Source organism: Bos taurus, chromosome 3 (assembly GCF_002263795.3).
Source record: "Bos taurus isolate L1 Dominette 01449 registration number 42190680 breed Hereford chromosome 3, ARS-UCD2.0, whole genome shotgun sequence".
Taxonomy (NCBI): Eukaryota; Metazoa; Chordata; class Mammalia; order Artiodactyla; family Bovidae; genus Bos; species Bos taurus.
The window spans coordinates 16801477-16826680 of NC_037330.1; the positions used below are offsets into that span (position 1 = coordinate 16801477).

The window sequence follows — 25204 nt, forward strand, 5'->3', positions numbered from 1 at the left end:
CAGCAAATTTGGAAAACTCAGCAGTGGCCACAGGACTGGAAAAGGTTTTCATTCCAGTCCCAAAGAAAGGCAATGCCAAAGAATGTTCAAGCTATTGCACAATTGCACTCATCTCACATGCTAGCAAATTAATGCTCAAAATTCTCCAGCCAGGGTTCAACAGTACATGAACTGTGAACTTGCAGATGTTCAAGCTGGATTTATAAAAGGCAGAGGAACCAGAGATCAAATTGCCAACATCTGTTGCGAAAGAGAGTTGCAGAAAAACACCTACTTCTGCTTTATTGACTATGCCAAAGCCTTTGACTGGCTGGATCACAACAAACTGGGAAATTGTTCAAGAAACAGGAATACCAGATCACCTTACCTGCCTCCTGAGAAATCTGTATGCAGGTCAAGAAGCAGCAGTTAGAACTGGATATGAAACAACAGACTGGTTTCAAATCTGGAAAGGAGTATGTCAAGGCTATATATTGTCACCCTGTTTATTTAATTTATATGCAGAATACATCATGCGAAATGGTGGGCTGGAAGAAGCACAAGCTGGAGTCAAGATGGCCAGGAGAAATATCAATAATCTCAGATATGCAGATGACACCACCCTTATGCAGAAAGCGAAGAAGATCTAAAGAGCCTCTTGAAAAAAGTGAAAGAGGAGAGTGAAAAAGTTGGCTTAAAACTCAACATTCATATAACTAGGATCATGACATCTGGTCCCATCACTTCATGGCAAATAGATGGTGAAACAGTGGAAACAGTGGCTGACTGTATTTTTTTGGACTCCAAAATCACTGCAGATGGTGACTGTAGCCATGAAATTAAAAGACACTTATTCCTTGGAAGGAAAGCTATGACCAACCTAGACAGCATATTAAAAAGCAGAGATATTACTTTGCCAGCATAAGTCTATCTAGTTAAAACCATGGTTTTTCCAGTGGTCATGTATGGATGTGAGAGTTGGACTATAAAGAAACCTGAGCGCCGAAGAATTGATGCTTCTGAACTGTGGTGTTGGAGAAGACTCTTGAGAGTCCACTGGATTGCAAGGAGATCCAACCAGTCAATCCTAAAGGAGATCAGTCCTGAATATTCATTGGAAGGACTGATGCTGAAGTGAAACTTTGGCCACCTGATGTGAAGAACTGACTTCGAAAAGACCCTGATACTGGGAAAGATTGAAGGCAGGAGAAGGGGATGACAGAGGATGAGATGGTTGGATGGCATCACTAACTCGATGGATATGAGTTTGAGGAAGCTCTGGGAGTTGGTGATGGACAGGGAAGCCTGGTGTGCTGCAGTCCATGGGGTCGCAAAGAGTGGGACACGACTGAGCGACTGAACTGAACTGAGGAGGAAATTCCCTGGTGGTCCAGTGTTTAAGATTCTGAGCTTCCAATTCAGGGGCACTTGTTTGATCCCTGGTCAGGGAACTAAAGTTCCACATACTTAACAGTGTGGCTAAAAAAAAATAAAGGATGAGTAGGAGATCGACAACAAAGGTCCCTATAGTCAAAGCTATGGTTTTCCAGTAGTCATGTATGGATGTGAGAATCGGACCGAAAAGAAGGCTGATTGCCGAAGAATCGATGCTTTAGAGCTGTGGTCCTGGAGAAGATTCTTGAGAGTCCCTTGGCCTGCAAGGAGGTCAAACCAGTCAATCCTAAAGGAAATCAGTCCTGAATATTCATTAGAAGGACTGATGCTGAAGCTGAAGTTCCAATACTTTGGCCACCTGATGCGAAGAGCCGACTCATTGGAAAAGACCTTGATGCTGGGAAAGATTGCGGGCAAGAGGAGAAGGGGGTGACAGAGGATGAGATGGTTGGATGGCATCATTGACCCGATGGACATGAGTTTGAGCAAACTCTGGGAGACAGTGAAGGACAGGGAAGCCTGGCGTGCTGCAGTCCATGGGGTCTCAAAGAGTCTGACGTGACTGAGCGACTGAACAGCAACAACAGGAGATTGACAGGGGCACAAAGCAAGAAGAGGCTTCTTCCTGAGAGAATGAACAGCTTGGGCAAGGGCTCAGAGGCATGGAAGGGCATGGCACGTGCCTCAGCACAGCTGGGTACCTAGGAAGGTGCGCCACGCTGGGTAGCCTTCTCCTAAGGTTAAGGGAGATCCCTCAGTGTTTTTACATACGGAGTGACATGGTCAGATCTGAATTTTAGGAAGATCACCCTGGTGGCAGAACAGAGAATGGGTCAGAGTGGGGGACATGGTTCGAGGTGGGGGAAAAATCCGGATGTGCTTACAATAGCCTAGGAGCAAGGTGATACAGTGGGATCTCAGGCAGTGTAGACAAAACTGAGCAGTTATTTAGAAGGTCAGCTTGCCTGACCTGGGTAACTGGAGGGCAGTAAGGGCAGGATAGGAAGACAGCCAAGTTTTTGATTTGGGTCACTGTGTGAATAGAGGTATTATTTGTTGCAACAATAAGAGTCAAGGGAAGTTTTTTTTTTTTTTTTTTTTAAGCTTATTTTAGATTCAAGCCAGAGTGCATTTGGAGGGAAAGGAAGAGGGGTCATTGAAAATGTCAGACCAGAGCAGGCGACAGATGGGCTCCTGGGTACTGGGTGAGGTCCAGAAATAAGACTCAAAGGTTGGGTAGAATGTGAGGGGATGGCTGGTTGGTCTGTGTAGGAATCAGAAGGTTAGGATTCTAGAGGAGTCTTTTTTTTTTTTTTTTGATGTGGACCATTTGAAAAAAAAAAAGTCTATACAGAATTTGTTACAAAAATGCTTTGGTTTCGTGTTTTGGCATTTTGGCCACAAAGCATATAGAATCTTAGCTTCCTGACCAGGGATTGAACCCACATCCCCGACATTGAAAGGTGAGGTCTTAACCAATGGACCATGAGGGAAGTCCCTAGGGGATTCTTGATGACTGGCTCTTCTAGGGAGAAGGCGATGGCACCCCACTCCAACACTCTTGCCTGGAAAATCCCATGGACGGAGGAGCCTGGTAGGCTTCAGTCCATGGGGTTGCTAAGAGTCAGATGCGACTGAGTGACTTCACTTTCACTTTTCACTTTCACGTGTTGGAGAAGGAAATGGCAACCCACTCCAGTGTTCTTGCCTGGAGAATCCCAGGGATGGGGGAGCCTAGTGGGCTGCCGTCTATGGGGTCGCACCGAGTCGGACACGACTGAAGTGACTTAGCAGCAGCAGCAGCAGGGAGGTTTACCATTGTGACCACCTGTGTTTAAGCCATGCCTCATTAATTGTGTGAACTTGGGAAAACTTCTCTGAGCCTCAATTTTCTCCTCTGCAAAGTGGTGGTAAGACTGTACCAACTTTCTGGGATTTTTGTGTAAATTAAATGGGGTGATATATGGACATCACTCAGCACACAGGAGGTGGCTCATAATGTCAGTCTGGACTCCTCCAGCAAAGGATATGACAAATCCATTACACATGGAAGATCCAGAATGACCCAAACCCAGTGTGATAATGCAGATTCTCTCATGCCGAATAGGCTATCAGGGGATGCGCTGTGCTGGGCTCAGTCTACTCAGTTATGTCTGACTCTTTGTGACCTCATGGACTGTAGCCCGCCAGGCTCCTCTGTCCATGGGGTTTCCCAGGCAATAATACTGGAGTGGGTTGCCATTTTCTCAGGGATGGAACCCTTGTCCCCTGCGTCTCCTGCCTTGGCAGATGGATTCTTTACCACCGAGCCACCGGGGAAGACCCATCAGGCAATAGCTAGATAAATTATTTCGTGCAGTTTGTTGAGAGAAAATATCTCAAAGCAGATTTGGGGAGGGCAGAGGAATAATAAAAAGGATCCTTGTGGTGAAAAATTTTGACTTCAGAGGTTGGTGCAACTTCCTCAAGTCTCATGCTTAAGTCAGAGGAAAGCAAGGGCCCTAGGGCCCCAGCAGTGAGACCATTTCTCTTTCCCTGGAACTGCCCCAGGGATGGTGGGGAGGTTGACAGAGCTTGACAGTGTTCAGCCCCTCCTTTTTGCCACCTAGTTCCTTCCTGCCTCCTCCCCACGGCTTTTAAACTGTTTCCAGGCATCCAACTTCCATTTCAGAAGTCCACCTGGGTGTCTCAGCAGGAACTGTCCTGGAAACACTTCATACGTCATGCAGGTGTGAGAGGTGTGGGCGTGGGAAGGTTTGCTGGAGATGAATTAGCATTGTCTTCTCCTGCCTGAGTCAAGAGCCGGGCTGGGCAGGGGCTGGCCGACCCAGACAGGAGGGAGGGAAAGAACAGGGAGACCAGCCTGCAATGTCACATCTCAACCACCAGGGGGCATGAACAAGACGGGGAAAACCCAGGAGTTGCTGATGGGAAACCTTTGGCACCTGGAACCACGCCTAGCGGAAAGAGGACACCCCGCTTCCCAAGCTGGGCATGGGCACAGTCACTGCCAGGATGTGTCCACTGCCTGCCTACGTCCTGGCTTCTCTGCCTTCATGAAGAAGTGGAGAGCATAGAATGGAATTGGACTTTGAGGGGTCAGCCTATCCAACCTTCCTGTTCTGCAAGGGGGAAGGAATTACTCTAGATTACACAGCAAGTTAGTGGCAAATTACTGTGATTTTCATCAATTTCAGGAATATGGCTCCTTGATGGGCCCAGCCCTGGTCTCAGTTTCGGGACAGGTGTCCAGATGCTGCCCCTAGCGTCAGAGGCGCTCTCTCTTATCGCTCTGGTCTTCCCTTTTCCCTCACACTTTCCATGACTCTGTTTTTCTTTGACTTTTTCTCCCAGTTTCTGTCTGACTGCCTCTTCCTCTCTTCCTCTGTCTGCCTCCTGTCTCCATCCCTGCCCTCTGGGGACTTTGCTGTGCTCCTTCCCTCAATGGGTCCCCAGAGCAAGATATTTCCTGCCGTCACTCCTCAGGGACTCATAGCTCTCTGAAGCTCTGTTTTCCAAGCCAGTGTCTCAGTTCCACTCCTGGGAGCAGGCAGAGAAGTTATGATTTGGTAGCATCATCAGTGATGTGATTTCGGGAGGTGGGAAGGCCCCCTGATACTGTCCCCAGCACTCCACCACCTACGGTGCCAACCGTAAACTCGGGATGGCACCTGGTGTGGGCAAGACCCGTTGCTCATGCGGTCCCTGCCCGGTGAGCTCACCATGTGGGAGTGAGGGCGAGAGAAGACAGGCACACGAGTGATTCAATCGAGATTAGAATGCTCTGAGTACCAAAGGAGCGCTTGCCGTTGGACAGAGCAGGTGGAGATAGACCCTGGTTAGCCCTGGGGCAGCTCCGTGAGGTGGGGGCACTGAACTGGGCTTTGAAGGATATGTGGGACTTCGGGAGGCAGGGATGTGGTGAGTGGGCACATTCTGAGCAGAAGGATGGGCATAGGCAGTCCTGGCCACTCCAGGTGCTCAGGCACAGTGAGCAGGCAGTTAGGAGACGTGCAGGAGAGGTTGGATATGCAGGTAGGGGCCAGAGCCCGAGCACCTCACTTCCAGCAAGGGCCATGGGGACGCCACTGCAGTTTCTGAGCAGAAGTGCCATCTGCCGAAGTCCTCAGTTAAGATGGAAGAAGTGCTGTACAAAGCAATGCATTGCACCCCACTGATCCTTACCCTCAGGGAGAACAATTTTTATTCCAAGCTCGACCTGAAATAGGTTTTGACAGGGAAGAGCAGTAGCACAAGGGGGCCAAGTGCCTTGAGGAGGAAGGACACTGGGTGGCTTTGCAGAGGTGTAGGAGAGGGCACCGGGGCCCCTGAGACCTGATTTCATCTATGCTGCTCAGGCCGCTCCTGAGTCCCATTGTGAGTGACCGCCGGGGAAACAGCAGCCTGGCTCGATGTCTGATCCTCTGTGGATCCTCAGTCTGAGTTCTCTGTGGTGTCATGACCCCAAACTCCCCAGAGTGGGCCTGATGAGGGGGTCTCTGTTCCAGTGCCCTGTCTGCCGGAGCTGAGTTGGGGTTTCTGCCTGCTGCCCCGTGACTCTGGCTGCCCTAGCCCTGGGGGAGGAGGGCGGTGCTGCTGAGTCACTGCCTGGGCCTCTGGGCCTGGAACTGAGGGTGAGTCACCTAGGACTAGGGGCTCCGGAGGAGGGGAAAGAAGCTGGTGGACATCTGGAGGGGGGAGGGGAGCTGGCACACAGGAAGGGCGGTGCCCGGGCTGGACTGAGGCAGTAGGCCAGGGGGGCCTGGGAAGAGGCCGCGTGAAGTCTGCTCTTCTCTGAAAGGCCCTCCCCTGGGCTGGGTCCTAACAGGCCTCAGTGTTTGCCTTTCTCTGGGCGAGTGGGTGAGAGAAGCCGAGGCTGTGACCTCATCCCCAGCCTGGCCTCCTGGCTTGGGAAGCTGTGCGGGCCTCCTCCTCACCTGCCCACCTCCCAAGCTGGAGGAGACTCGCATTTTCTCCTCCCTTCAACTCTCCTGGGCCTTCCTTACACACACAGACTGCTGCTCACCCCAGCTGACTATAGCAGAGCCATCTCCACCTCTCGCTGCCTCCCTGTCTCCTGCCAGACCCCTTCCTACCCGAAGGGGGCCTTTCCAGGTCTTTTAAAGCACACCCTCTTGCCTCAGTAAGTCACTGACAGTTATTCTGGGGCCGGCTATTAAAAGCCACTTTGTTTCCCTGCAGTCACCCCTGCCCTCTTCTTCCTGATAGCCCCCAGCTGCCTCCTGGTTCCCAGGCCCGTGAAGTCCCAGCACGCACCTGCAGCTTCAGGCACGCCAATGAACTGTGACTCGCAGGCATTTGTCATGAGAACAAGACTGGGCCTGAATCTCCAGGCCCCCATGAACAGGGGCTGCCTCCCCTTGCCCAGGGCCCAGAATACCTTTTCCCCGTGACACCTCCTGCTCCCGCTGTGGCCAGGGCGGGGCCGGGGGAGGGGCTGCCCTTGGCTGCCCAGGAGCTGGTATTGTCGGGAAGGGAGGGACTGGGAGGGGGTGTGTGGGGGTGGCAGGAGGCCAGCCTTTGGTGGGATCAGGTTAGGGCAGGTTTGGTTTCCTTAAAATGCAAAGTTAGGGGCCAGTGGGGCTAGCATATAAATCCCAGCTCTGGGCACCTGGACCTTTGCTTTCCTTCCTGAGTCTCTCTCTGCCCTCTGGTCTGGTGAGTACCTCTGTCCTGGGCAGGGCTGGGTGGACAAGACCCCCATGGGTCTCTGCCTTTGTCCCTTTGGCTTTTTTTTTAATGGGTTTTTATTGGAGCAGAGCTGATTTACACTGTGGTGTTAGCTTCTGCCGGATGTCCCCTTATGTTGGTCTTTGTCTCCTGGTTCCCTTGGTGGAGGGCCCGGGGTCTCTGTGGGTCTCTGCATTTGGGGGGACCTCCTGTGAAGTGTCAGATAGAGGCTTTTTCCCAGTTCCTCTGTGAGGTTTAGGGGTTGCTCTTGGGGTCTGTCTTGCAGCTCTCAGTCTGAGTGTTGCTGCTTCTTTGGGGTTTGGGTCCAGGCATATGAAGTGTGTGTGGTAGTGGGAGGTTTGGGGGGTGCTTTAAGGAGAATCCTGGTTTGGTTTGTTTGTTTTTGAAAAGTCCTGGATTCCAGCAGGACTAAGAGCCAAGGATCTCAAGCGAGTGGGCCTGACCGGGCCCCTGCCCTGAGCAGCGGCACGGCCCTGCCACTTCCCGTCTTCTCCCACCTCCTGAAGGCAAGGCTGGCAGGATGGGCCCAGGGTGCTTCTTGCCCCTGGCGCCTGCTCCTCTGGCCTCACCCTGGGACCTGCCTAATCCTCCCGGGGTGGTGTGACCACTCTGAGAGGCAGGGCCTTGGAAAGAATGACCTCCAAATTCTGTCCTTGGTCTCAGATTCTGTCCTGATCCTGGGGTACTGGGCTTTTAATTTCTTGAATTCCAGTCCCAGTAGAATCCTTGCTGTTAGGGAGAGTGTTCAGTTGCCAGCACCCCTGCTCCAGTGCCTCCAGCGTGAGGGGAGACACATTCCCTACCGGGTGAGAGCCCTGGTCTGACAGAGGATACAGCCTACCCAAGGGAGCTTCCAGTTAGATGGGAGAACAACGCCCTCTGGCTGAGGGGGGAGGTCACTCCTCAGGGAACTTCGTACCCCTGGGCTGTAGCCAAGGCCGCTGCCAGAGCCCAGTGAGCCCCACTAACTAGCCCATGGAGATGCCTGTCTCCGCAGCCCTGGCACAGAGCCCACTGGCCTATGATAGAAGCTGACAGAAAGGATCCCCAGTGGGACTCCGGCCACCCTGCCTTTTTTTTTCCCCCCATAGATGCTCTGGGCCCCAAGTATGGTGGGAGGAGACATGAGGCCCTTCCAAATACAGAGGAAGGTCTATCCCCTGCCTCACCCACCTAGTGTGAGATGGAGGTATGGCTTCTGGCCAGGGAGCCACAGGCTGAGGCGGAGACGCAGCCCTGCCTGCCCATTCTAAGAGGGACTTGGAGAGGCAGCTTGGGGCACAAGGGCAGCAGACGATCCTGCAGGCTGGGCTGAGGCATCTCCCTCCCTTGCCACCCCTGTAGCCTCAGATCCAAGATGTCCAGTCCCCTGGAGCAGGCGCTGGCTGTGATGGTCGCCACCTTCCACAAGTACTCTGGCCAAGAGGGCGACAAGTTCAAGCTGAGTAAGGGGGAGATGAAGGAACTTCTGCACAAGGAGCTGCCCAGCTTTGTGGGGGTGAGTGGGGCTCACCGGGGATGAGAGGGTCCTGGTGTGTGGTGTGGGGGCACGGGATGAATGTCTTCTCCCTCACTGGCTGGGGGTGGGCGGGCCTGGGGATGCAGACACCAGAGTGGGGTCAAGCCCTTTATGACCTCATCAGAGTGAGAGGGAAGCCTTTGTGTGCGCGAGTGGGTGCTCTACTGCCGGCCCCTCCCTGCAGCTTTCCGGAGAACGAATGTGCTGTCTGAGCCCAGAGAGGGGACGTGACTCGCTCAGGATCACACAGCTCTCATTTGTGATCTTCTCTCTCCCTCCCTCCATCCTCTCTCTCTTTTGGTTTTCATATTTACTTGCCAAACTAAGAAGGTGTCTAGGGAAAGAAAAGCTCAGCTAAGACACACCCTGAGATGTTTAGGAGAGAAATGCCATCAGTTCTCAATTGGCCCCTTACCCTCCCTTTAATCAGCTCCTCCCTCGTGTGTGCTCACGCACTCAGTTGGTCAGTCATTTCCAGCTCTTCGCAACCGCGTGGACTATAGTCTACCAGGCTCCTCTGCCCATGGAACTGTCCAGGCCAGGATACTGGAGTGGGTTGCCATTTCCTAATCCAGGGCATCTTCCTGACCCAGGGATCACACCTGAGTCTTTCATGTCTCCTGCACTGGCACATGGATTGTTTACCACAAGTGCCACCTGAGAAGTGCACCACTCCCCCTTCGCCCCACCAAAAAAATATTTATTTATTTGGCTGCACTGGAGTGAGGACAGAGGGAGGTATGTGGGCAGGAAGCTCCGGCTCTCCACCTCCTTCCACAGGCCAGTGGGCTCGATGCCAGGGCTGCGGAGATGACCAACTCCCGGGGCTGGTTAGTGGGGCTCACTGGGCTCTGGCAGAGGCCTTGGGTACAGTCCAGGGGTACAAGGTCCTTGAGAGTGCATGGGAGGGAGTCTTAATTGTGGCATGTGGGATCTAGTTTCCGGACCAGGGATCAAATCCAGGGCCCCTGCACTGGGAGTGTGGAGTCTTAACTATTGGACCAAATCCCAGTGGAGTCTTAGCTGCTGGAACAAATCCCAAAGTGACTTTGAACATACGAGGCATGTCCTTTTTTCTTAAAAAAATATTTTTGATCATACTTTTCTAATTTGGTTTCATTTTATCTGGGATGGGAAAGAGTCTGCCTTTGTGGAATTCATTTTTCTGGTGATGAGGCGTGGTGGTGGCTTCAGAAAGCTTGAGTTTCCTCATCAGCGGGATGTGGGTAATGCCCATCTCCCTGGGTCCTTGTGGGGAGCAGAGCTGACCCTCTGAAGGGAGGGTCTGGGATCCCCCAGCAGGGAGAGCTGGAGGCTCTGGCTCATGCACTTCCCTGTGTCCCCACTCACAGGGCACCCTAGTGCTCCCAGGACCTCCCTGCTCCCCATCACTCAAGGTGCTCCCTGTTCACCGCTTACCTGCTGCCCAGGGAGGAGGGGAAAGCTGGGTTCTGCCCCAAGAGCTGATGGCCTGACTGTCTCTTGCTTTCAGGAGAAGGTGGATGAGGAGGGCCTGAAGAAGCTGATGGGTGATCTGGATGAGAACAGTGACCAGCAGGTGGACTTCCAGGAGTACGCCGTCTTCCTGGCCCTCATCACGATCATGTGCAATGATTTCTTCCAGGGCTCCCCAGCACGGTCCTGATGCAGAGCTTGTGGCTCCCTGCTATGGGTCTCTTCGGCCCAGGAGGACTCTCTATCTTTTTTAGTTTTACTCAATAAACTTTTTTTGCTGGTTGACAGTATTTTCATTGCTCAGTGTTGCCCTGTCATCTGGCTGGCCCAGTTGCTGTGCTGAAAGTGAAAGACCCAAAGCTGCTTTTTGCTGTGAGCTGTCTTTGTCCCTTTCAGTGCAAGATGATACGATTCCTTTAAAAATGTTGTGGGCTTCCTGTCTATCAACTTACAAATTCAGTTAGACAAAAGCCACATTTATAAATCTCTTTGAGACTGGCCCTTTCCACCTTAGAGTCAAGGTGCTGGGAGAAAATGTCCTTATGATTCTTAAAGACCCTCTTGTCTGAAAGGCTCAAGAAGACACACTGTTAAAATTATTAGAAGACATAATATATATGTGAAATATGAGACTTGCCCTTAAATCTTTTTGAAGTCCACATGAAATTTCTCCTCTTTGACTTTATCTTACCCTGAGGCCCTTTTCCTTGGCAGGGCCAAGGATTTGATCTTGGCCCCAAGGCCATTTATTGAGAGCCATTTGTTGTCTGGGGCTCCCCTGGTGGCTCAGACAGTAAAGAATCTGCCTGTAGTGTGGGAGACCCAGGTTCAATCCCTGGGTCAGGAAGATCCCTGGAAGAAAAGAATGGACACCCACTGCAGTATTCTTGCCTGAAGAATCCTACGGACAGGGGAGCCTGGTGGGCTATATAGTCCATGCGGTCGCAAAGAGTCAGACACAACAGAGCAACTAACATGACCTTGTACTATGGCTGTCCTGGGCGCTCTATATTTTCTCTAAATTCTACTCGAATTGAAGAGCTCCTTTTTTTTGGCTGAACCATGAAGCATGCAGGATCTTAGTTCCTCCACTAGGGATCCAACCCATGCCCCCTGCAGTGGAAGCGAGGAGTGAAAAAGAGTTTTAACGAAAAGGAAAGGGGGGATGGATAATAGACAAGTAATAGACAATATTTTTGTGAATTACTTTCTTACTTTTCTCACTTCCCTGGCAAGCTTTGCTGCTTGGGAACTGCTTACAGAGTAGCTCAGACAAAAGCTCCCCCAAAATAAGGAGTGAGACACCCTGATTGTTCTTACTGTTCTGCTTTAACTGCACATCTGGGGCTGTTGCTGGGCAAGGTTGGGCAGGCTGAGCAATGAAAAGAGAGGAGCCTATTTCCTAATATAATACCCTGTAGGGAGAGGAACCAGTGAATACAGGTCAGGGATGTATGATAATGGTAATTAACATTTCCACAGCAGTTCCCAAAGCTGCTTTCAGGAACACTGTTTCTTCAGCCCCATGGTAACCCCCCAGAGAATATCATTAGGCCCCTTTTACAGATAAGGAAATCAAAAGGAGGAAGCGTCTGCCATTCAAGGCACTCTCGTTTTGGCCAGGCTCTCTGATAGGCCTGTTCGAGCAACATCCCACTGACTCTTCACAGCAGTTGTGTGAGGGCTGTATCACTTCTAACACCGGTTGTAAAGTCAGGACAGGTTGTCTCTGGCTGCTGGCCGGGCCTCGGAGCTAAGTGTTCTCTGCGGGGACATGGAGTCGGGTGCTCACCCGCTGCTTCAGGTTCCCCCTCCCTGAGTCCACCCCCACGGTGAACAGCCTGCAGCTCTGTCCCTCCACATTTCACAGAGGAGGACATAGGGGCTGGGAGAGGTGGCCCAGTGGTACAGGATCTGCCTGCAGTTCAGGAGACATGGGTTTGATCCCTGTGTCAGGAAGATTCCCGGGAGTAGGGAATGGCTACCCACTCCAGTATTCTTGCCTGGGAAATCTCATGGGCAGAGGAGCTACAGTCCTTGGGATTGCAAAAGAATCTGGCATGACTTAGTGACTGAACAGCAGCAACAGAAGTTATACAGGGAGCGGTACTGGAATTTGTCCCAAGTCTGCGAGAAAGGGGCTCCTGCTTAAGGGACATGCAGGTGACAGCCTGGGCCTTCCTCTCCTTCCCCTTGGGCTTTGTGTGAGATGAAGGGGACCTGGCTGGGCAGAGTCCAGATGCCCTTGGTTTCTTGATCCTGAAGACATGGGGAAGTGGGTCCACTTCTTGGTGATCGCATGGCCATAGTGTGACTGCTTGCAGTGGATCCTGGCTTCTGCTGGCACTCTGTCCCAGATTCTGGGGCTGTTTGGGCTGGTGGAGACTGGCCACGGTTGGCTGCCTCTGGAGCTGTTCCCCGACTGGCTAGGCACCTAATGGGACAAATTTCTTTCTGTGTATTTGACAAACTAACAAACACATGAGTTTCCTAGCTGGTCTCAGTAATCTTCCCTCATCCCACCACTCCCTGCAAATCTCTGTGCCAAGGCAGAGAGCAGGAGGGTCTGGAAAATGGTGTTTGCTGCTCAGGGGCCTGCTGGCCAGATTCTCTCTCATTTTCTCCTGGAATTAGGGCAGGGAGCAGAACCTCAGGGAAATATATCTCCCCTTCCATTGTGTCCCATTGCGACTCTGCTCTTTGCTCTTCAAGGTCTGTCCTGCAAGAAAAGAGGGCAGAAGGCAAAGGTGGATTCTGAGACAGTTCAGTTCAGTTCAGTCGCTTAGTTGTGTCTGACTCTTTGCGACCCCATGGACTGCAGTGCTCCAGGCTTCCCTGTCTGTCCATCACCAGTTCCCAGAGCTTGCTCAGACTCATGTCCATCGAGTCGGTGATGCCAACCAACCATCTCATCTTCTGTTGTCCCCTTCTCCTGCCTTCAATAGGAGCCACCCAAATGAGGCTCCCCATGCTCCCACCTTTAGGTCATTTGAACTCCTCACCAACTCAGGGCTCCCATCCAGGAAATGGGCAGAGTCAGGCATTGACTAGGCACTCAAAAGAGGTAGTAGGTCTAAACTCTACAGGTTCTCTTTGATCCCAGTTCAGATTCTCTCCCCACCCCCATTCCCTAATTCTGTAGCAAAGGCCTCCCTGCCTCCAGCCTTGGTAAATCAAATACCCCTTCCCACACTCTCTCCACACTGGGCTCAGATGATGAGAGAGAGGAGATGAGTCAGTTTGAGGAGGTTCACTGACCCCCACAGGGCTATGAGACTGGGGGGTGGGGTCACCCTGTCCCTTGGGCCCAGGTCCTTGTGGCACAAGCACAGGAATGTTCGGACGCTCCAGGACATTTCATCTTATTTCTCCCTGAGGTGCAGAACCGGACACGGACCTTCCAGGGGCCAGGGGGTTTCCCAGAGGCCTTTGTAAGGTGAGGGTGGTGATAGTGGGGGACCGAGGCGAGGAGCGAGGGGAGACAGAGAGGAGGGACAGTCCTGCCAGGTCAGAGAGCATCTGCTTCTCTTCCTGCTGCCCCCACTGAGTGGGGGATTTTGCGTGGGGTTGCTGAGTTAGACGCGGGGCCTTCAGCTCTCACACGCTCCACAGGACCGTCAAATGATATGAAGAACTTTCACACTGAAGTCTCAGGGCAGGAATCTTCCAGATCAAAAAAAAAAAAAAATCAAAGCCCAAACAAGGTAAAGGACCTCAAGGTGGAGAGAGGAGGGTGGCGGAGCTCAGAGTGAGGGCTCAGTGAAGAGGGCTTCTCATGACAGTCCTCCAGCCCCAAAGCACCTCCTCCCAGACCTCCCAGTCCACCCACCCTCCCTGCCGGGCTCCAGCCCCGGTGGATCCAGGGGTTTCAAAGGGGAGACGGGCTTCGGCGATCAGGAAACAACAGCTTACTTAAATGTTAATTAAAGATACAAAGAGTGGTTAAATAAGGATAGCTCAGTGAGGAAATTCAGTGGAGAAAAGAGGCTGAATAATTCAGCCAGAAGGTGAGAGAAAGAACGACATGAGGAGACCAAGCTTCGGTGAACAAGGCCCGCACTTTATTTTCCAAAGTAGTTTTTATACCTTAAGTTATGCACAGAGGATAATGGGGGAAGGGGTAGAGTCATGCAGTAAGCCAGGCTTTCTTCCTGCAAACTTATCATATGCAAAAGTTTAGGTGATTTGCATCATCTTCTGGCCCGGAGGCCTGTTAACATTTTAAGAAACTTATTTTTCTCTAAAGGTGATTATTCTAAAGTCAGGCACCACCCTCCAAAAGCATTAGATAAAGTTGCATTCCTATAGGGCAAAGGTGTGATGGGCTATAACAAGAAAAAGAATTAACTCAAGGGTCCAAGATTACAAACATTAAAGCTACTACTTACACCAATTATATTAATCAATACACTGCCAGGGACACAGCAGGTAAGGGATATGGAGACTTAGCAGCAAACATTGGCCCAACAAGTGAAAAACCCTTCACCAATACAATTTCTAATCAATCTTTTAACTACTCAAAGGAATCTGTGTTTAGACAGTTTAGAACATCTCATGCCTCTCACAGTTGGGAGGCTCTGAACAATCACATGTGGCCGGAAAAACCTATTCAGGCAGGCTAGAGGAATTCCAAAGGAGTTTGTAGGTTGAAACACTATCACACCCAGGAACTTTATTAACTGGAGCTGTAAGCTAACTCTTTTTTCAGAGAGAGGTAGTGGGGGACAGCCCCCTGTAAAGTCAGAGGTGTAGGTGAAAGCACAAAGCAGAAAGTAGGCAGACTCTGGTTTGGGGGGTAGATGCTCGAGAATTTCCAGGGGGACTCCTGAGGCTCGATCCCGCCTTTGCGTATGCCGAGCCTCCTTCCTTATGACCTTTGCCACGGGTGGAGTTCCTCACGCTGGCTCCTGGCAGTGATAGAATTCCAGTTGAGCTATTCCAGATCCTGAAAGATTATTCTGTGAAAGTGCTGCACTCAGTATGCAGTATGCCGGGAGATGGCTCCCGGCACTCCCCTCAGCTGTCACCTACTAGGGTGAGCGCCTGCCTGCCTCAGTCTGGGCAAACAAAGAGGAGGAGTCCTGGGTGGTGCAGCCAGGCTGGGAAACAGGAAGGGCTGGGGGATAAGGACTCAGACGGGGAGCAGTGGCCCGGCTCTTCCTTGACCACTCACATAGAGTACCCCAGGCCCACCACTGTAGCCCTGCTTTCCTGCTCTCCCTTGCATTTATGTTACCCATCTCTCATACGTATGTTTGTTACCGTTTGTTGCCTGCGTTAGAGGGTCCTTTCCACAGAACTTGGATTTTGTCTGTTTTGTTTATGGCTGTACCTCCAATGCCTAGGAGAGGTGCTTCTAAATATTCACATGAGGACTTCTTGGTGGTGCAGTGGCTAGGAATCCATCTGCCAATGCAGGGGACACAGGTTTGATCCTTGGACTGGGAAGATTCCACATGCTATGGAGCAACCAAGCCCTCGTGTGCCTAGAGCCCGTTCTTTTTCTGCAACAAGAAAAGCCACGGCAATGAGAAGCCTTTACACTGCAGTGAAGAGCAGCCCTCGGTCCTCACAACTAGAGAAAGCCCATTGTGCAGCAACGAAGACCCAGCGCAGCCAAAAATAAGTATACTTTAAAAAAATAAAATGAATACTGACATGAGTCATGAACGGCTCTAACCCCGTCACTAATTAGCTGTGTGACTTGGGCAAGTTACCTGCCTCTCAGCTAACATTCACATGCTCACCAGGTGCCAGCGTATTTGTCTATGAGCCGTGTACATACTAACTCATTTATGCCTCACAGCAGTCCTATGAAACGGTGACCATTATTTTCCTTGGTCATCCACAGATGACAAAAATGAGGCCCAGAGAGGTGAGGTGATCTGCTTAAGGAAGGTGGCTGCTCGTGGCATTCCTGGGGTGGCACAGGTGGGAACGAGTGCTTGACCCAGAACTGAGTTAATCGCTGGTCCACACTGGGCCCCTGCTTCTGTCCCCTACTCCCCGTAATTCCTTGCCTATAAAACAGAGGTAATCATAGCCCTCCCTTCCCGGCCCTCCCACTGCTTAGTTCCCTCATTTAAAGGGGCTGAGTCTTCAGGCAGCTGATGGCTGAAGGTTGAGCTGCAGGTGCAGGGGGACTCAAGGGAGGCCAAGGTGTCATGAACTCTCTGGCTGCCCCATAAGCATTAGGGTTTCTTCCCCATTCCACACTCTTCTGGATCTTGAGTTCTCTTTCTGAGAAATGAGGAGGGGTCTCTCGGGCCCAGGGATGAGGGGCGGGAGGAGAGAAGTGATATGAAGGGATTTCCATTTCTGGTAATATGGTGATCTGTGCCTGTTCCAGCTAAAAACAACAAAAAGTTCTGGAGAGAATAAAAACAGCTTTTCAAAGCATTAAAGAGCTCACAAGGCGGTAAGGAATGAGATCAAAATCTAAGTGAAAGCAGATTCCAGGAAGAGAGCCCGGTACCAGGCCCCTCATATCCTGAGGACATCACTAAACTGAGCCAAAGTGACCTTTGGCTTTGTTTGTGGAAAGAGGAAGGGTTCATTTAAGGCGTGGAGGCAAAGGGGACACCCCACATAATGCTGGGACCCCAAAGGGCTATACCGTTAAGCCCCAAACCAGAGGAAAGCTACCCCCACCCCAAGGGAGTGCAGGGAGCTCGGCCTTGGTGCCATGTGGAGCCAGGAGGACAGGACACAAGAGCTCTAGCTCCAGGCTGCCCTGGCGAGAGTCTGTGCTTGGTGGGGTGGGGTGAGGGGGCAACCAGGAAAACACAGCCTAGCCTTCCAGAAGGGCCCCTAGGAGCAGCACGCCTTCCTCCCGGGTCTCAAGGCATTCTGCTGATGATCCCCTAGGGAAGCAAGCAGTTTTCCGCCCAATGTGTCCAAGCAAAACCCTTAGGTGCTGTTTCAGGGGCTCCAAAGAGCTCCAGTACCGTAGTTCTTTACGTCTCAGCACAGAAAAGAATTCAGGGAGAGGTGAAGTGACATAGTGAAGAAATGATTTACTGGAATAGGACGCTTGTGAGACTTAAAAGCAGGAGGACGAGAAATGCCACACTGTGAGACCTTACTGGGCTACAGTTTTATAATCAGAGGAAAAATGGGGAGGGAGAGAAGACCTTCTTTGTCTTTCTTGAGTAGACATCAATGCTTCTATCGTTAGCTCCTCCTCCAGGTTGAGCTTGTCTCTACATAGTTAAGCTAGGTTCACAAATGATTGTTTTCTTAATGTGTACAGACAGCATGTCCTAGGGATCCTCAGCTGACTGAGCTCCCTGCACAGGATGTGGGTCTCATGCTGCCACTGTTTCCTTGTTTTGGGGGGTGTCTTGTGCTTCTTTTGTGTGGTTTGTTGCTAAGGAAGCCTGCTCGGTTTCGTGGTTAAGCAAACCTGCTTTCAGGCTTCCCTGGTGACTCAGTGGTAAAAAATACACCTGCCAATGATGTGGGTTTGATCTCTGGGTCAGGAAGATCTCCTGGAGAAGGAACTGGCAACCCACTCCAGTATCCTTGCCTGGGAAATCCCATGGACAGAGGAGCCTGGCAGGGTGCAGTCCACGGGGTTGCAAAGAGTCGGACACGACTGAGCGACTAAACAGCAACAGACCTGCTTTCTTGAGTAATCATTAACATTCAGGGGTCTTCCGTATTTTTCTACTTACCATCCCCTAGTGGGATTACCTATTTAATCACCTATTTTGTCCCTTTGAAAGTGAAAATGTTAGTAGCTCAGTTGTAGCTGACTCTTTGTGAGCCCATGGACTGTAGCCCCCCAGGCTCCTCTGTCTATGGAATTCTCCAGGCCAAGAACACTGCAGTGGGTAGCCATTCCCTACTCCAGGGGATCTTCCCGACCCAGGGATTGAACCCCAGTCTCCTGCATTGCAAGTAGATTCTTTACCATCTGAGCCACCAGGGCTATGCCCCCATCACAAAGACTGTCGGTCTGGGGATCTAGCCAGGAGAGTGTCTGATGGGCTCAGTGGTCTCACCATAAATGGGGGAGCTGAACCAGAGGCTCACCAAGATCCTCTCTGGCACGGGGATTCTCTTGGGGTGAGGCAAAAATGTGTCCATCCTTCTTCTGGGATGCCTCTTCAGCATGAAGAGATGGAGGGTGGCTGTGATGAATGACCTGTCTCCTCTAACCATGCAGGAGGGAGATGGACAGGAGGCCATGGCCTGTTCCCAACGCTGGGGGAGGCCAGAGGGAAAATGAAGAGGTGGTGGTGTCTTCAGCCTTTGATGTATGCATGGCTAGGTGTGTGAGTGGCGTTTGTAGTAGGAGTTGCCAGGGAGGGAGGCAGGGGAGCCCCTGGGGGGCATCCTGAGCTTGACCTACTTGGATCACCCCATAATTACTCCCTTCCTTCATCAGGAGGCTACAAATAGGGATGTCCTGTGTCTGGGTTCCTCCACTTGAAACGCCAACATCAGTGGTGAGTGCCAGCTGCTTGGGTCCTGCCCTGGGTTGGGTGTTGGTCAGCCCGAGTTCTGTTTCCTGGCTCAGAGTCTGAGCTTGAGGGCAGAGGGATGACTACAGCAGGAATTAATGAGGTGAAGGGAGTCTGGTGATGGACTCAGGGATTCCATGGTACAGTAAGGGGATGCTGGGGAGCTTGGGTTTAGGGGGTGTGCAGAGCTGAGGTCTGGCCGAGGGATGGGGATGATGGGCTTAAGGCACTGCTGTTGCCCACAGTTAATTCCCCCCTCACCCACTCCCTTCATTCCTCCCAGGGGGGTGAGATGGGCCAGGGAGGCGGGCAAGAGAGGATTCCCTCTAGTCTCCAGGCACCGAGCTCCTGAAAAAGCCACAGTGGTGGCGCCAGGCAGGCTGGCAGGAACCCAGAAGGGCAGTTCAGCCTCTCTGCATTTTCCTATTCCCTGCCATCATGGCCCTTTCCTCTCCTGGGAACCCGGAACTCTGCTCCAATCCTGGGCTGTCACAAAGCATTAAACCCCAGGCAGCACTTAACCCCATTGTCTCTCCCTACTCTTGACCATCCACAGCGCCCAGCAGAGGACAAATCATTAGGGAGGGAGAGAGCCTTGGCCCAGGCTGCCACATGCTGCAGGACTCCTGTCCCCTGGGGGAACCAGGAGTGAGTCACTCAGCTCACGTGGAAACAACACGTGCCTTCCTGGCTGCCTTAGGGTTTCCCCAGGCTGGAGGCATCTCCCAGGAGGGCAGTGGGAGGGGCCAATGTAATGGGGGTGGGTGGGCAATTCTGCGGAGGGCTTCTCCTCTAACAGAACGGGGTAGCTGTCTGCAGAGCCTTCTGTCTCAAGACCCTCAGGGGTCAGGGTGATGGCTATAGTTGGGGCAGATCACAGACTGGTCCCTACCGGAGCTGGTTGTCTCCAGAGACCATCTGATTCAGGTCCCCGATTAGGTCTGTGAGGTGGGATTAACCCCATTTCACAGATAAGGCACCTGAGACCTTAAATGGCTCATCCTCGCCTGCACAGCTAGTCAGAGGCATAGTGGATCTTTGCATGCAGCTTCCCTGAGTTCAGGGCAGAAGGGATGGTGAGAGGGTGGTGGTGAGACTGTAGGGGTTCCTCTGAGACCTGACCCTCTAAGGATGCTCAGCTTTGCCAAGGACCTGAGGCCGGGAGCCCAGAGCAAGGATCTCCGTGCAGGTTCCTATGGAAGGGGCTCTGGGGTCCTGAAGGGGAGGAAGATTCTAGGCTCAGGGGGCTGTGTCTCAGAGGGTGATGCAGAGCCAGACTGAGCTATGGTTGGGTGTCAGATGAGAAAAGATGGAGACAATAAGTGGGGGTTTCCCTGGTTGCTCAGGTGGTAAAGAACCCCTGCAAGGCAGGAGACCCAGTGTTTGATCCCTGGATTAGGAAGATCCTCTGGAGAAGGAAGTGGCAAACTACTCCAGTAAGAACCTGGAGAATCCCCTGGACAGAGGAGCCTGGCTGGCTACGGTTCATGGGGCCACAAAAGAGTCCAACATGACTTAGTGACGGAACTACCACCGCTGTGGGGGAGTGAGGTGACGAGTGGGCCGCTCTCCCTGAGGGGTTTGCAGTGATGTTGGGCAATTAAGGCCTCTGTCCAGAAACAGAACAAGTGGTGGTGGTGGGAGACGGTGGGGGCGGTCGGAAAATAAACGAGGAGCTGGTGTAGTCAAGGAGGGCTGCTCAGAGGAGGGGGAGCTTGTGGGGTTGGAAGTGCGTAGGGGGTTAATCCAGGTCTGGGCTCAGTCCCTGGGACACTTAGAGTGCAGCGGTTAGAGAGGGGTTGACTTGGCTTCTGCCATGAGTCCCACCTTTGTTCCATGACAGGCAATATGGCCAGTCTTCTGGAGCAGGCGTTGGCTACTCTCGTGCGCACCTTTCAGGAATATTCACAGTTCTCTGGAAACCCGCTCTGCCAGGCGAAGTTCAAGGAACTCCTGGAGAAGGAGCTGCCTACCTGGGCCCCGGTGAGCACCTGGGCTTAGCCCCCAAGGGAAGCACTGCTTGAATTCTGCGAAGAGACCCTGCTCAGAGTCTGGGGCACAAGGGGGTGGAGGTTAGACTGTGGGGAGGGGTGCTGGGAGGGAAATGGGCACAACCGGAATCTCAGTTTCTTCATCTGTAAAGTGGAAGAAAATCACCTCCCAGACTGGCAGGGCAGTTGGGAAGACTGAGGGAGAGCTCTGTGAAGAACACACGTTCCGTAAATGGGCTGAGAAAGAGGGTTTGGGAGGGGAACTGACACGGTGAATCCTCAGAACAGGGAGGCTGAGGTTGACCCCGAAGGGGCGTGGGTTGCGGATGGCGGGGAGGAGGCGTGGAGGGGAGGGATGTGTGCACCAGGCTGCTCTGCCCTCCTCAGCCTGCCTCCTCATCCCTCCCCGCCCCACCCCGCACAGACGACGCTCCGGGAGTGTGACTACAAGCAGTTCATCAGCGTCCTGGACACCAACAAGGATTGCCAGGTGGATTTTGTGGAGTACATGCGCTTGCTCGCTTGCCTCTGTATCTACTGCCATGAGTACTTCAAGGACAGTCCCCTGAAGCCCTCCTGCGCCCAGTAACGGAGCCGCTCTGGCTCTGCCCCGAGGTCATCCTGGGCCCGTCAGCTCTCCCCTTCCCAGCCCCCCGGGCCCCTCCTTCTAGACTCTCCCAGGTTTGCCCCTGGTGTGTCAACCCATGAGTCCAGGAAACACGAGGGGACCATCCCCAGAACCACAGCTAGTGATCTGAAGAGCAGCCAGCCGCTGCCTCCCCCCACCAGCCACAGGGGTGGTGGCTGTCAAGGCCCAGAAGAGCATGTCTGGGAGAGAGATTGTGGCGGCAAAGGCCTCTTTTGTTCCTAATAAATAACTGGCATCACTTGGCTTCCTTTGGTTCTTCTGAGATGACGGCACTGGGGCATTACCCCTCCCTGGACTTTTCCACGGGAGGACAGGAGATTGCGAGCAGTTTCAGACCCTGCGGAAATGAAATGGTCCCAATGTCCAGCAGGAAGGCATGGGGGCAACTCGGGGACAATGTCCATGGGAGGATAGTTGGGGGGGGGCTCTCTGTCTGTATATGGCGGGTCTCTGAAGAAGAAGCTCCCTTGGGCTGTGAAGGAGGTGAGAGGGGGGTCAAACTCAATCCCCCAGACCCGATGTTCTGGGAGGAGGGTGGGGCCGTAGGGGAGAGGGCGAGTCTGTTCCCCGCCCTGGGCTATGAGAGCCCAGAGTGCAGCACTAATGGGATTAGGGGTTGGACTAGGGTGCTGCTCCCTGATCATCTGGGGAGGGGTGCTCTGCTGTTGAAGGGGGAAGGAGAGAGACCTTCAGGCAGACCCCTCTGCTTGAAGTCACAGCCATCTGAGGGGTTTAACCCCCGACTCCTGACCCTCCCTCAACCCCTGAGCTCATACCTTATGCTGGGAGGTTCCCCTGATCCCTGCCTCCCCTCATTTTGTGCTGCATCACCTCTAACTTTCCTCCGCTCCCTGCCCTCTTCATCCCTGACACCCATCCCAAATCTAAGCCCCCTCCCAACGCCCTCTGCCAAATCTAAGCCCCCTTCCAACGCCCTCTGCCACCGACCGCTCTTGGTCTCTTCAGTCCATCCCTGAGCCCCAAGGCATGCCTCTCCTTCCCCATTCCATCACTCCTGCCACAGTGCCTTTCTCCAAGGATGTGCCTGTGGGGGTCCCCAAGCCTCCTTTGGGTGTTAGCCTGTTCCTCCTCCCAGACCCCCAGCTCCCGTCCCGGGGCTCACTCAACATAGTAGGAAGCTCTTTGGGGAGGGGCGCAGGGCAGCATGAGCCATCCCCAGCACCGAACCTGAGGGGCCCTCCCTGTGTTCTCGGGCTGCCACATCCCAGGGCAGTTTCCCACCTGCCACCTTCCACCCCTCTATGCCGGCTGCCTGGTGGGACACGTCCTCCTTGTCCTTCATGCCCCAGGCACAGCCTGTCCCTTCCCCCAGCTCCCTAAAACTCAAGCAGAGCTGTGCACACCCACCCTCCAGGCCCCTGCCTGTGCCCCTGGGGCTCTCCCATGTTCGTCTGTGCCTGCTGGGGCAGGAAGCTGGCTTTCCAGGCTGGGCGGGTGGAGAGGGGTGGAGGGGGGCCACTGTGTTCACCACATCAGCCCACGATAGGAGGGCTGGGTCCCGTTCTCCCCCATCCCCTGCCATGGGCAGGGCCTGGCTCGGGTATAAATAGGTCAGACTGCTGGGTTCTCCCCATTCTTCCTCTCTCCCCATCATCTCTCCCCAGCACTTCCTCTCTCTTGGTGAGTTGTGGTCGCCTGGCTGGCACGCAAGGGGTGTCAGGCCGAGGCTGGGGGCAGGAGGAAGGGGGGTGGGTGGGAGCCAGAGGCGCTAAACAGGTCCAGATGTGAGATTCCGATGTGGAGGCTCTGGGATGGGTGGTGTGTGTGTGCATTCAGGAAAGAACAACAAGCGTGCAGGTGGCTGGTGGGAACTGTCTGAGGGGTTCTGTGATGCCGGGGCTTGCGTGTGGCGTTGCTGCCCTTTGTGACTGGTGGGTGTGCACGTTGGCTGGTGTCTGCTGGGTGGCACACTTGGGTGTGGAAAGCACAGTGAAGGCAGAAGGCGCCTGTGGGCTCTGGCTGGTTATGTCCTAGGAGCCTCGGTCCTGCAGCAGCAGCCCGGCCCAAGGGAGGGTGGCCTCCCTGTCCCTCCCCTGCATCCGTGCCTCTGCCACCTCACCCTGCCCCTCCCTATGCACTGGTTTTTTCCGCTAGGCCCCTGGGCAAGCCTCCAGCAGCCTCGCCCAGCCCAGTGCTGGGAGGGGGAAAGAATGGGCTGGGGTGGGGCTGCTGTGGGCTGAGCTCAGGAGTGGGTGAAGGGACCAAGTGAGGGTGGAGGAAGTGCTGCTGGGGAGCTGGCTGCCTGGAACCCGGAGCCCTGCAGGGGTTCACTGCCCCAAGCATACATTTCCCTCTCCCGCTAGGAGCTGAACCCCTTTCTGGATGGGAGATGTGCTCCCTGAGGGATGGGAGTGGGGGCATTTACAAATACATAGCTGGGGGTGGGGTGGGAAAATAAGGTTGTCTCTGTGACCCTGCCCCCAGCTCCTGACTGCTGCCATGGCATACCCCCTGGAGAAGGCCCTCGATGTGATGGTGTCCACCTTCCACAAGTACTCGGGCAAGGAGGGTGACAAGTTCAAGCTCAACAAGTCTGAGCTAAAGGAGCTGCTGACCCGGGAGCTGCCCAGCTTCTTGGGGGTGAGTGATACTGCCTGGGAGGCACCCGTCCTCTGTTCAGCATTACCTACAGCTGGCATCAGCTGCTGACATGGGCAATTTCCGGGCAGAGAGCTTACCCTGGGTGCCTGTGGCCAAAGCACGGTGAGCACCCACCGCTTACTTCCTTGCACCCTCAGAAAGAGGGCAGAGTGAGCAGATAGGGTACGGTGCTCTGTACAACTTCCCTGGAGGGAAACTGATGCTCAGAGAGGCTAAGTAACTTCCCAAGGAAGTCCGTGTTTAAAGCTGAGATCATGAACCGCGATGGTCGAACTCTTGCCATCACTCCAGCAATGAACCTCTTTTTTTTTTTTTTTAAGATTCTGTGAAAGTTATATGCCTTCTTCTTCTTTTTTTTTTTTAGTTGAAATATCGTTGATTTATAGTGTGTTCATTTCAGGTGTACAGCAAAGTGATTTAGCTATATATACACATCTATTTTTTCAGATTCTTTTCCATTATAAGTTATTACACAATATTGAATACAGTTCCCTGTGTTATACAGTAAATCCTTGTTTCTTATCTCTTTTATATACAGTAGTGTATATCTGTTAATCTCATATTCCTATTTTATCACCATCCGCTCGCCCCATAAACCATTTTTGAGTTTCTATTTGGCTTGTGGACATGAAGATATAGTTCTCTGGAGACACTCACACACCTACAGAATTCTCCTGAGCAATCCCAGTTGCCATCTGTATCAACCTTTACGCTTTCATGACCATTGTATAATTGGACTCTTAAAATGACCTTGGCAGAAGAGGCTGTGGTCTCCGTTACGCAGTTGTACCCAGGTCCTCAGACGTCATCTGAGGGGTAGCTTAGCCCCTAGGGCTGGAGGTCCAAAGCCAGGCCCCACAGGGGTGCCTGTGCCTTCCTGAGCTCCCATCTGGAGCTCAAGCCTCACCCAGTCCTAGCTCTGCCCTACTCCCCCACCCCGACCTCGCTTCCGGTTTCCACCGGTAGCCTCTTCCTCCTGCAGAAAAGGACGGATGAAACTGCGTTCCAGAAACTGATGAGCAACCTGGACTGCAACAAGGACAACGAGGTGGACTTCCAGGAGTACTGCGTCTTCCTGTCCTGCATCGCCATGATGTGCAATGAGTTCTTCGAAGGTTTCCCTGATAAGCAACCCCGGAAAAAGTGAAGGCTCCTCAGGTGTGGGTGGTGGGGGGCTGCCAGCTGGGGTCTTCCCTGTTGGCGGTGGGCACATCAGCTCACCCTGGCTCCTCCAGACGTGAGCACCATACTGAACAAGTTCAATAAAGATTCTTGAAAGCTATGAGGCTGATGGTCTGAGAAACTCCGGGGGCGTGGGGGTGGGGCCTGAGGGATGCGTTGCGGGGGCAGTGGGGCGGGGGTAATGGAGGATGCTGGGAGCTGAGTTGTCATCTTGTGGAGAGTGGAGAGCAGA

The 25204-nt window shown here is 53.1% G+C and overlaps 3 protein-coding genes across 5 annotated transcripts; all 3 read left to right on the forward strand.

Moving 5' to 3' along the window:
• Window positions 1-7013: 7013 nt before the first annotated feature.
• Window positions 7014-10350, forward strand: S100A2 (S100 calcium binding protein A2). Of its 2 annotated transcripts, none has more exons than NM_001034367.2 (3): window positions 7014-7053; window positions 8431-8584; window positions 10098-10343. In NM_001034367.2, the coding sequence occupies exons 2-3, from the start codon at window positions 8444-8446 to the stop codon at window positions 10248-10250; spliced, it is 294 nt and encodes a 97-aa protein (NP_001029539.1). In that variant the 5' UTR covers window positions 7014-7053; window positions 8431-8443; the 3' UTR covers window positions 10251-10343. The 2 variants fall into 2 exon arrangements, with proteins under 2 accessions (NP_001029539.1, XP_059739225.1); XM_059883242.1 differs by lacking the exon at window positions 7014-7053 and adding an exon at window positions 7799-7892 and having other exon boundaries at window positions 10098-10350.
• An 8149-nt stretch (window positions 10351-18499) lies between these two features.
• S100A3 (S100 calcium binding protein A3) lies at window positions 18500-21406 on the forward strand. 2 transcript variants are annotated; one of them, NM_001083530.1, is made up of 3 exons: window positions 18500-18513; window positions 20372-20511; window positions 20944-21406. In NM_001083530.1, the coding sequence occupies exons 2-3, from the start codon at window positions 20377-20379 to the stop codon at window positions 21106-21108; spliced, it is 300 nt and encodes a 99-aa protein (NP_001076999.1). In that variant the 5' UTR covers window positions 18500-18513; window positions 20372-20376; the 3' UTR covers window positions 21109-21406. The 2 variants fall into 2 exon arrangements, with proteins under 2 accessions (NP_001076999.1, XP_024845576.1); XM_024989808.2 differs by lacking the exon at window positions 18500-18513 and adding an exon at window positions 19279-19717.
• A 1377-nt stretch (window positions 21407-22783) lies between these two features.
• S100A4 (S100 calcium binding protein A4) lies at window positions 22784-25071 on the forward strand. Its single transcript, NM_174595.2, is given in 3 exon segments — window positions 22784-22809; window positions 23614-23769; window positions 24773-25071. Coding segments are annotated over 2 exon segments (306 nt in total). The 5' UTR covers window positions 22784-22809; window positions 23614-23628; the 3' UTR covers window positions 24938-25071.
• Window positions 25072-25204: the final 133 nt, after the last annotated feature.

What these genes read in the sequence shown, in the direction of transcription:
- S100A3 (XM_024989808.2), top strand. Translation starts at nt 19,660, where the DNA reads ATGCTCAGCTTTGCCAAGGACCTGAGGCCGGGAGCCCAGAGCAAGGAT. An exon ending in GAGCAAGGATCTCCGTGCAG is followed by an intron (nt 19,718 to 20,371) that starts GTTCCTATGGAA and finishes GTTCCATGACAG; the next exon opens with GCAATATGGCCAGTCTTCTG. An exon ending in AGCTGCCTACCTGGGCCCCG is followed by an intron (nt 20,512 to 20,943) that starts GTGAGCACCTGG and finishes CACCCCGCACAG; the next exon opens with ACGACGCTCCGGGAGTGTGA.
- S100A2 (NM_001034367.2), top strand. Translation starts at nt 8,444, where the DNA reads ATGTCCAGTCCCCTGGAGCAGGCGCTGGCTGTGATGGTCGCCACCTTC. An exon ending in AGCTGCCCAGCTTTGTGGGG is followed by an intron (nt 8,585 to 10,097) that starts GTGAGTGGGGCT and finishes TCTTGCTTTCAG; the next exon opens with GAGAAGGTGGATGAGGAGGG.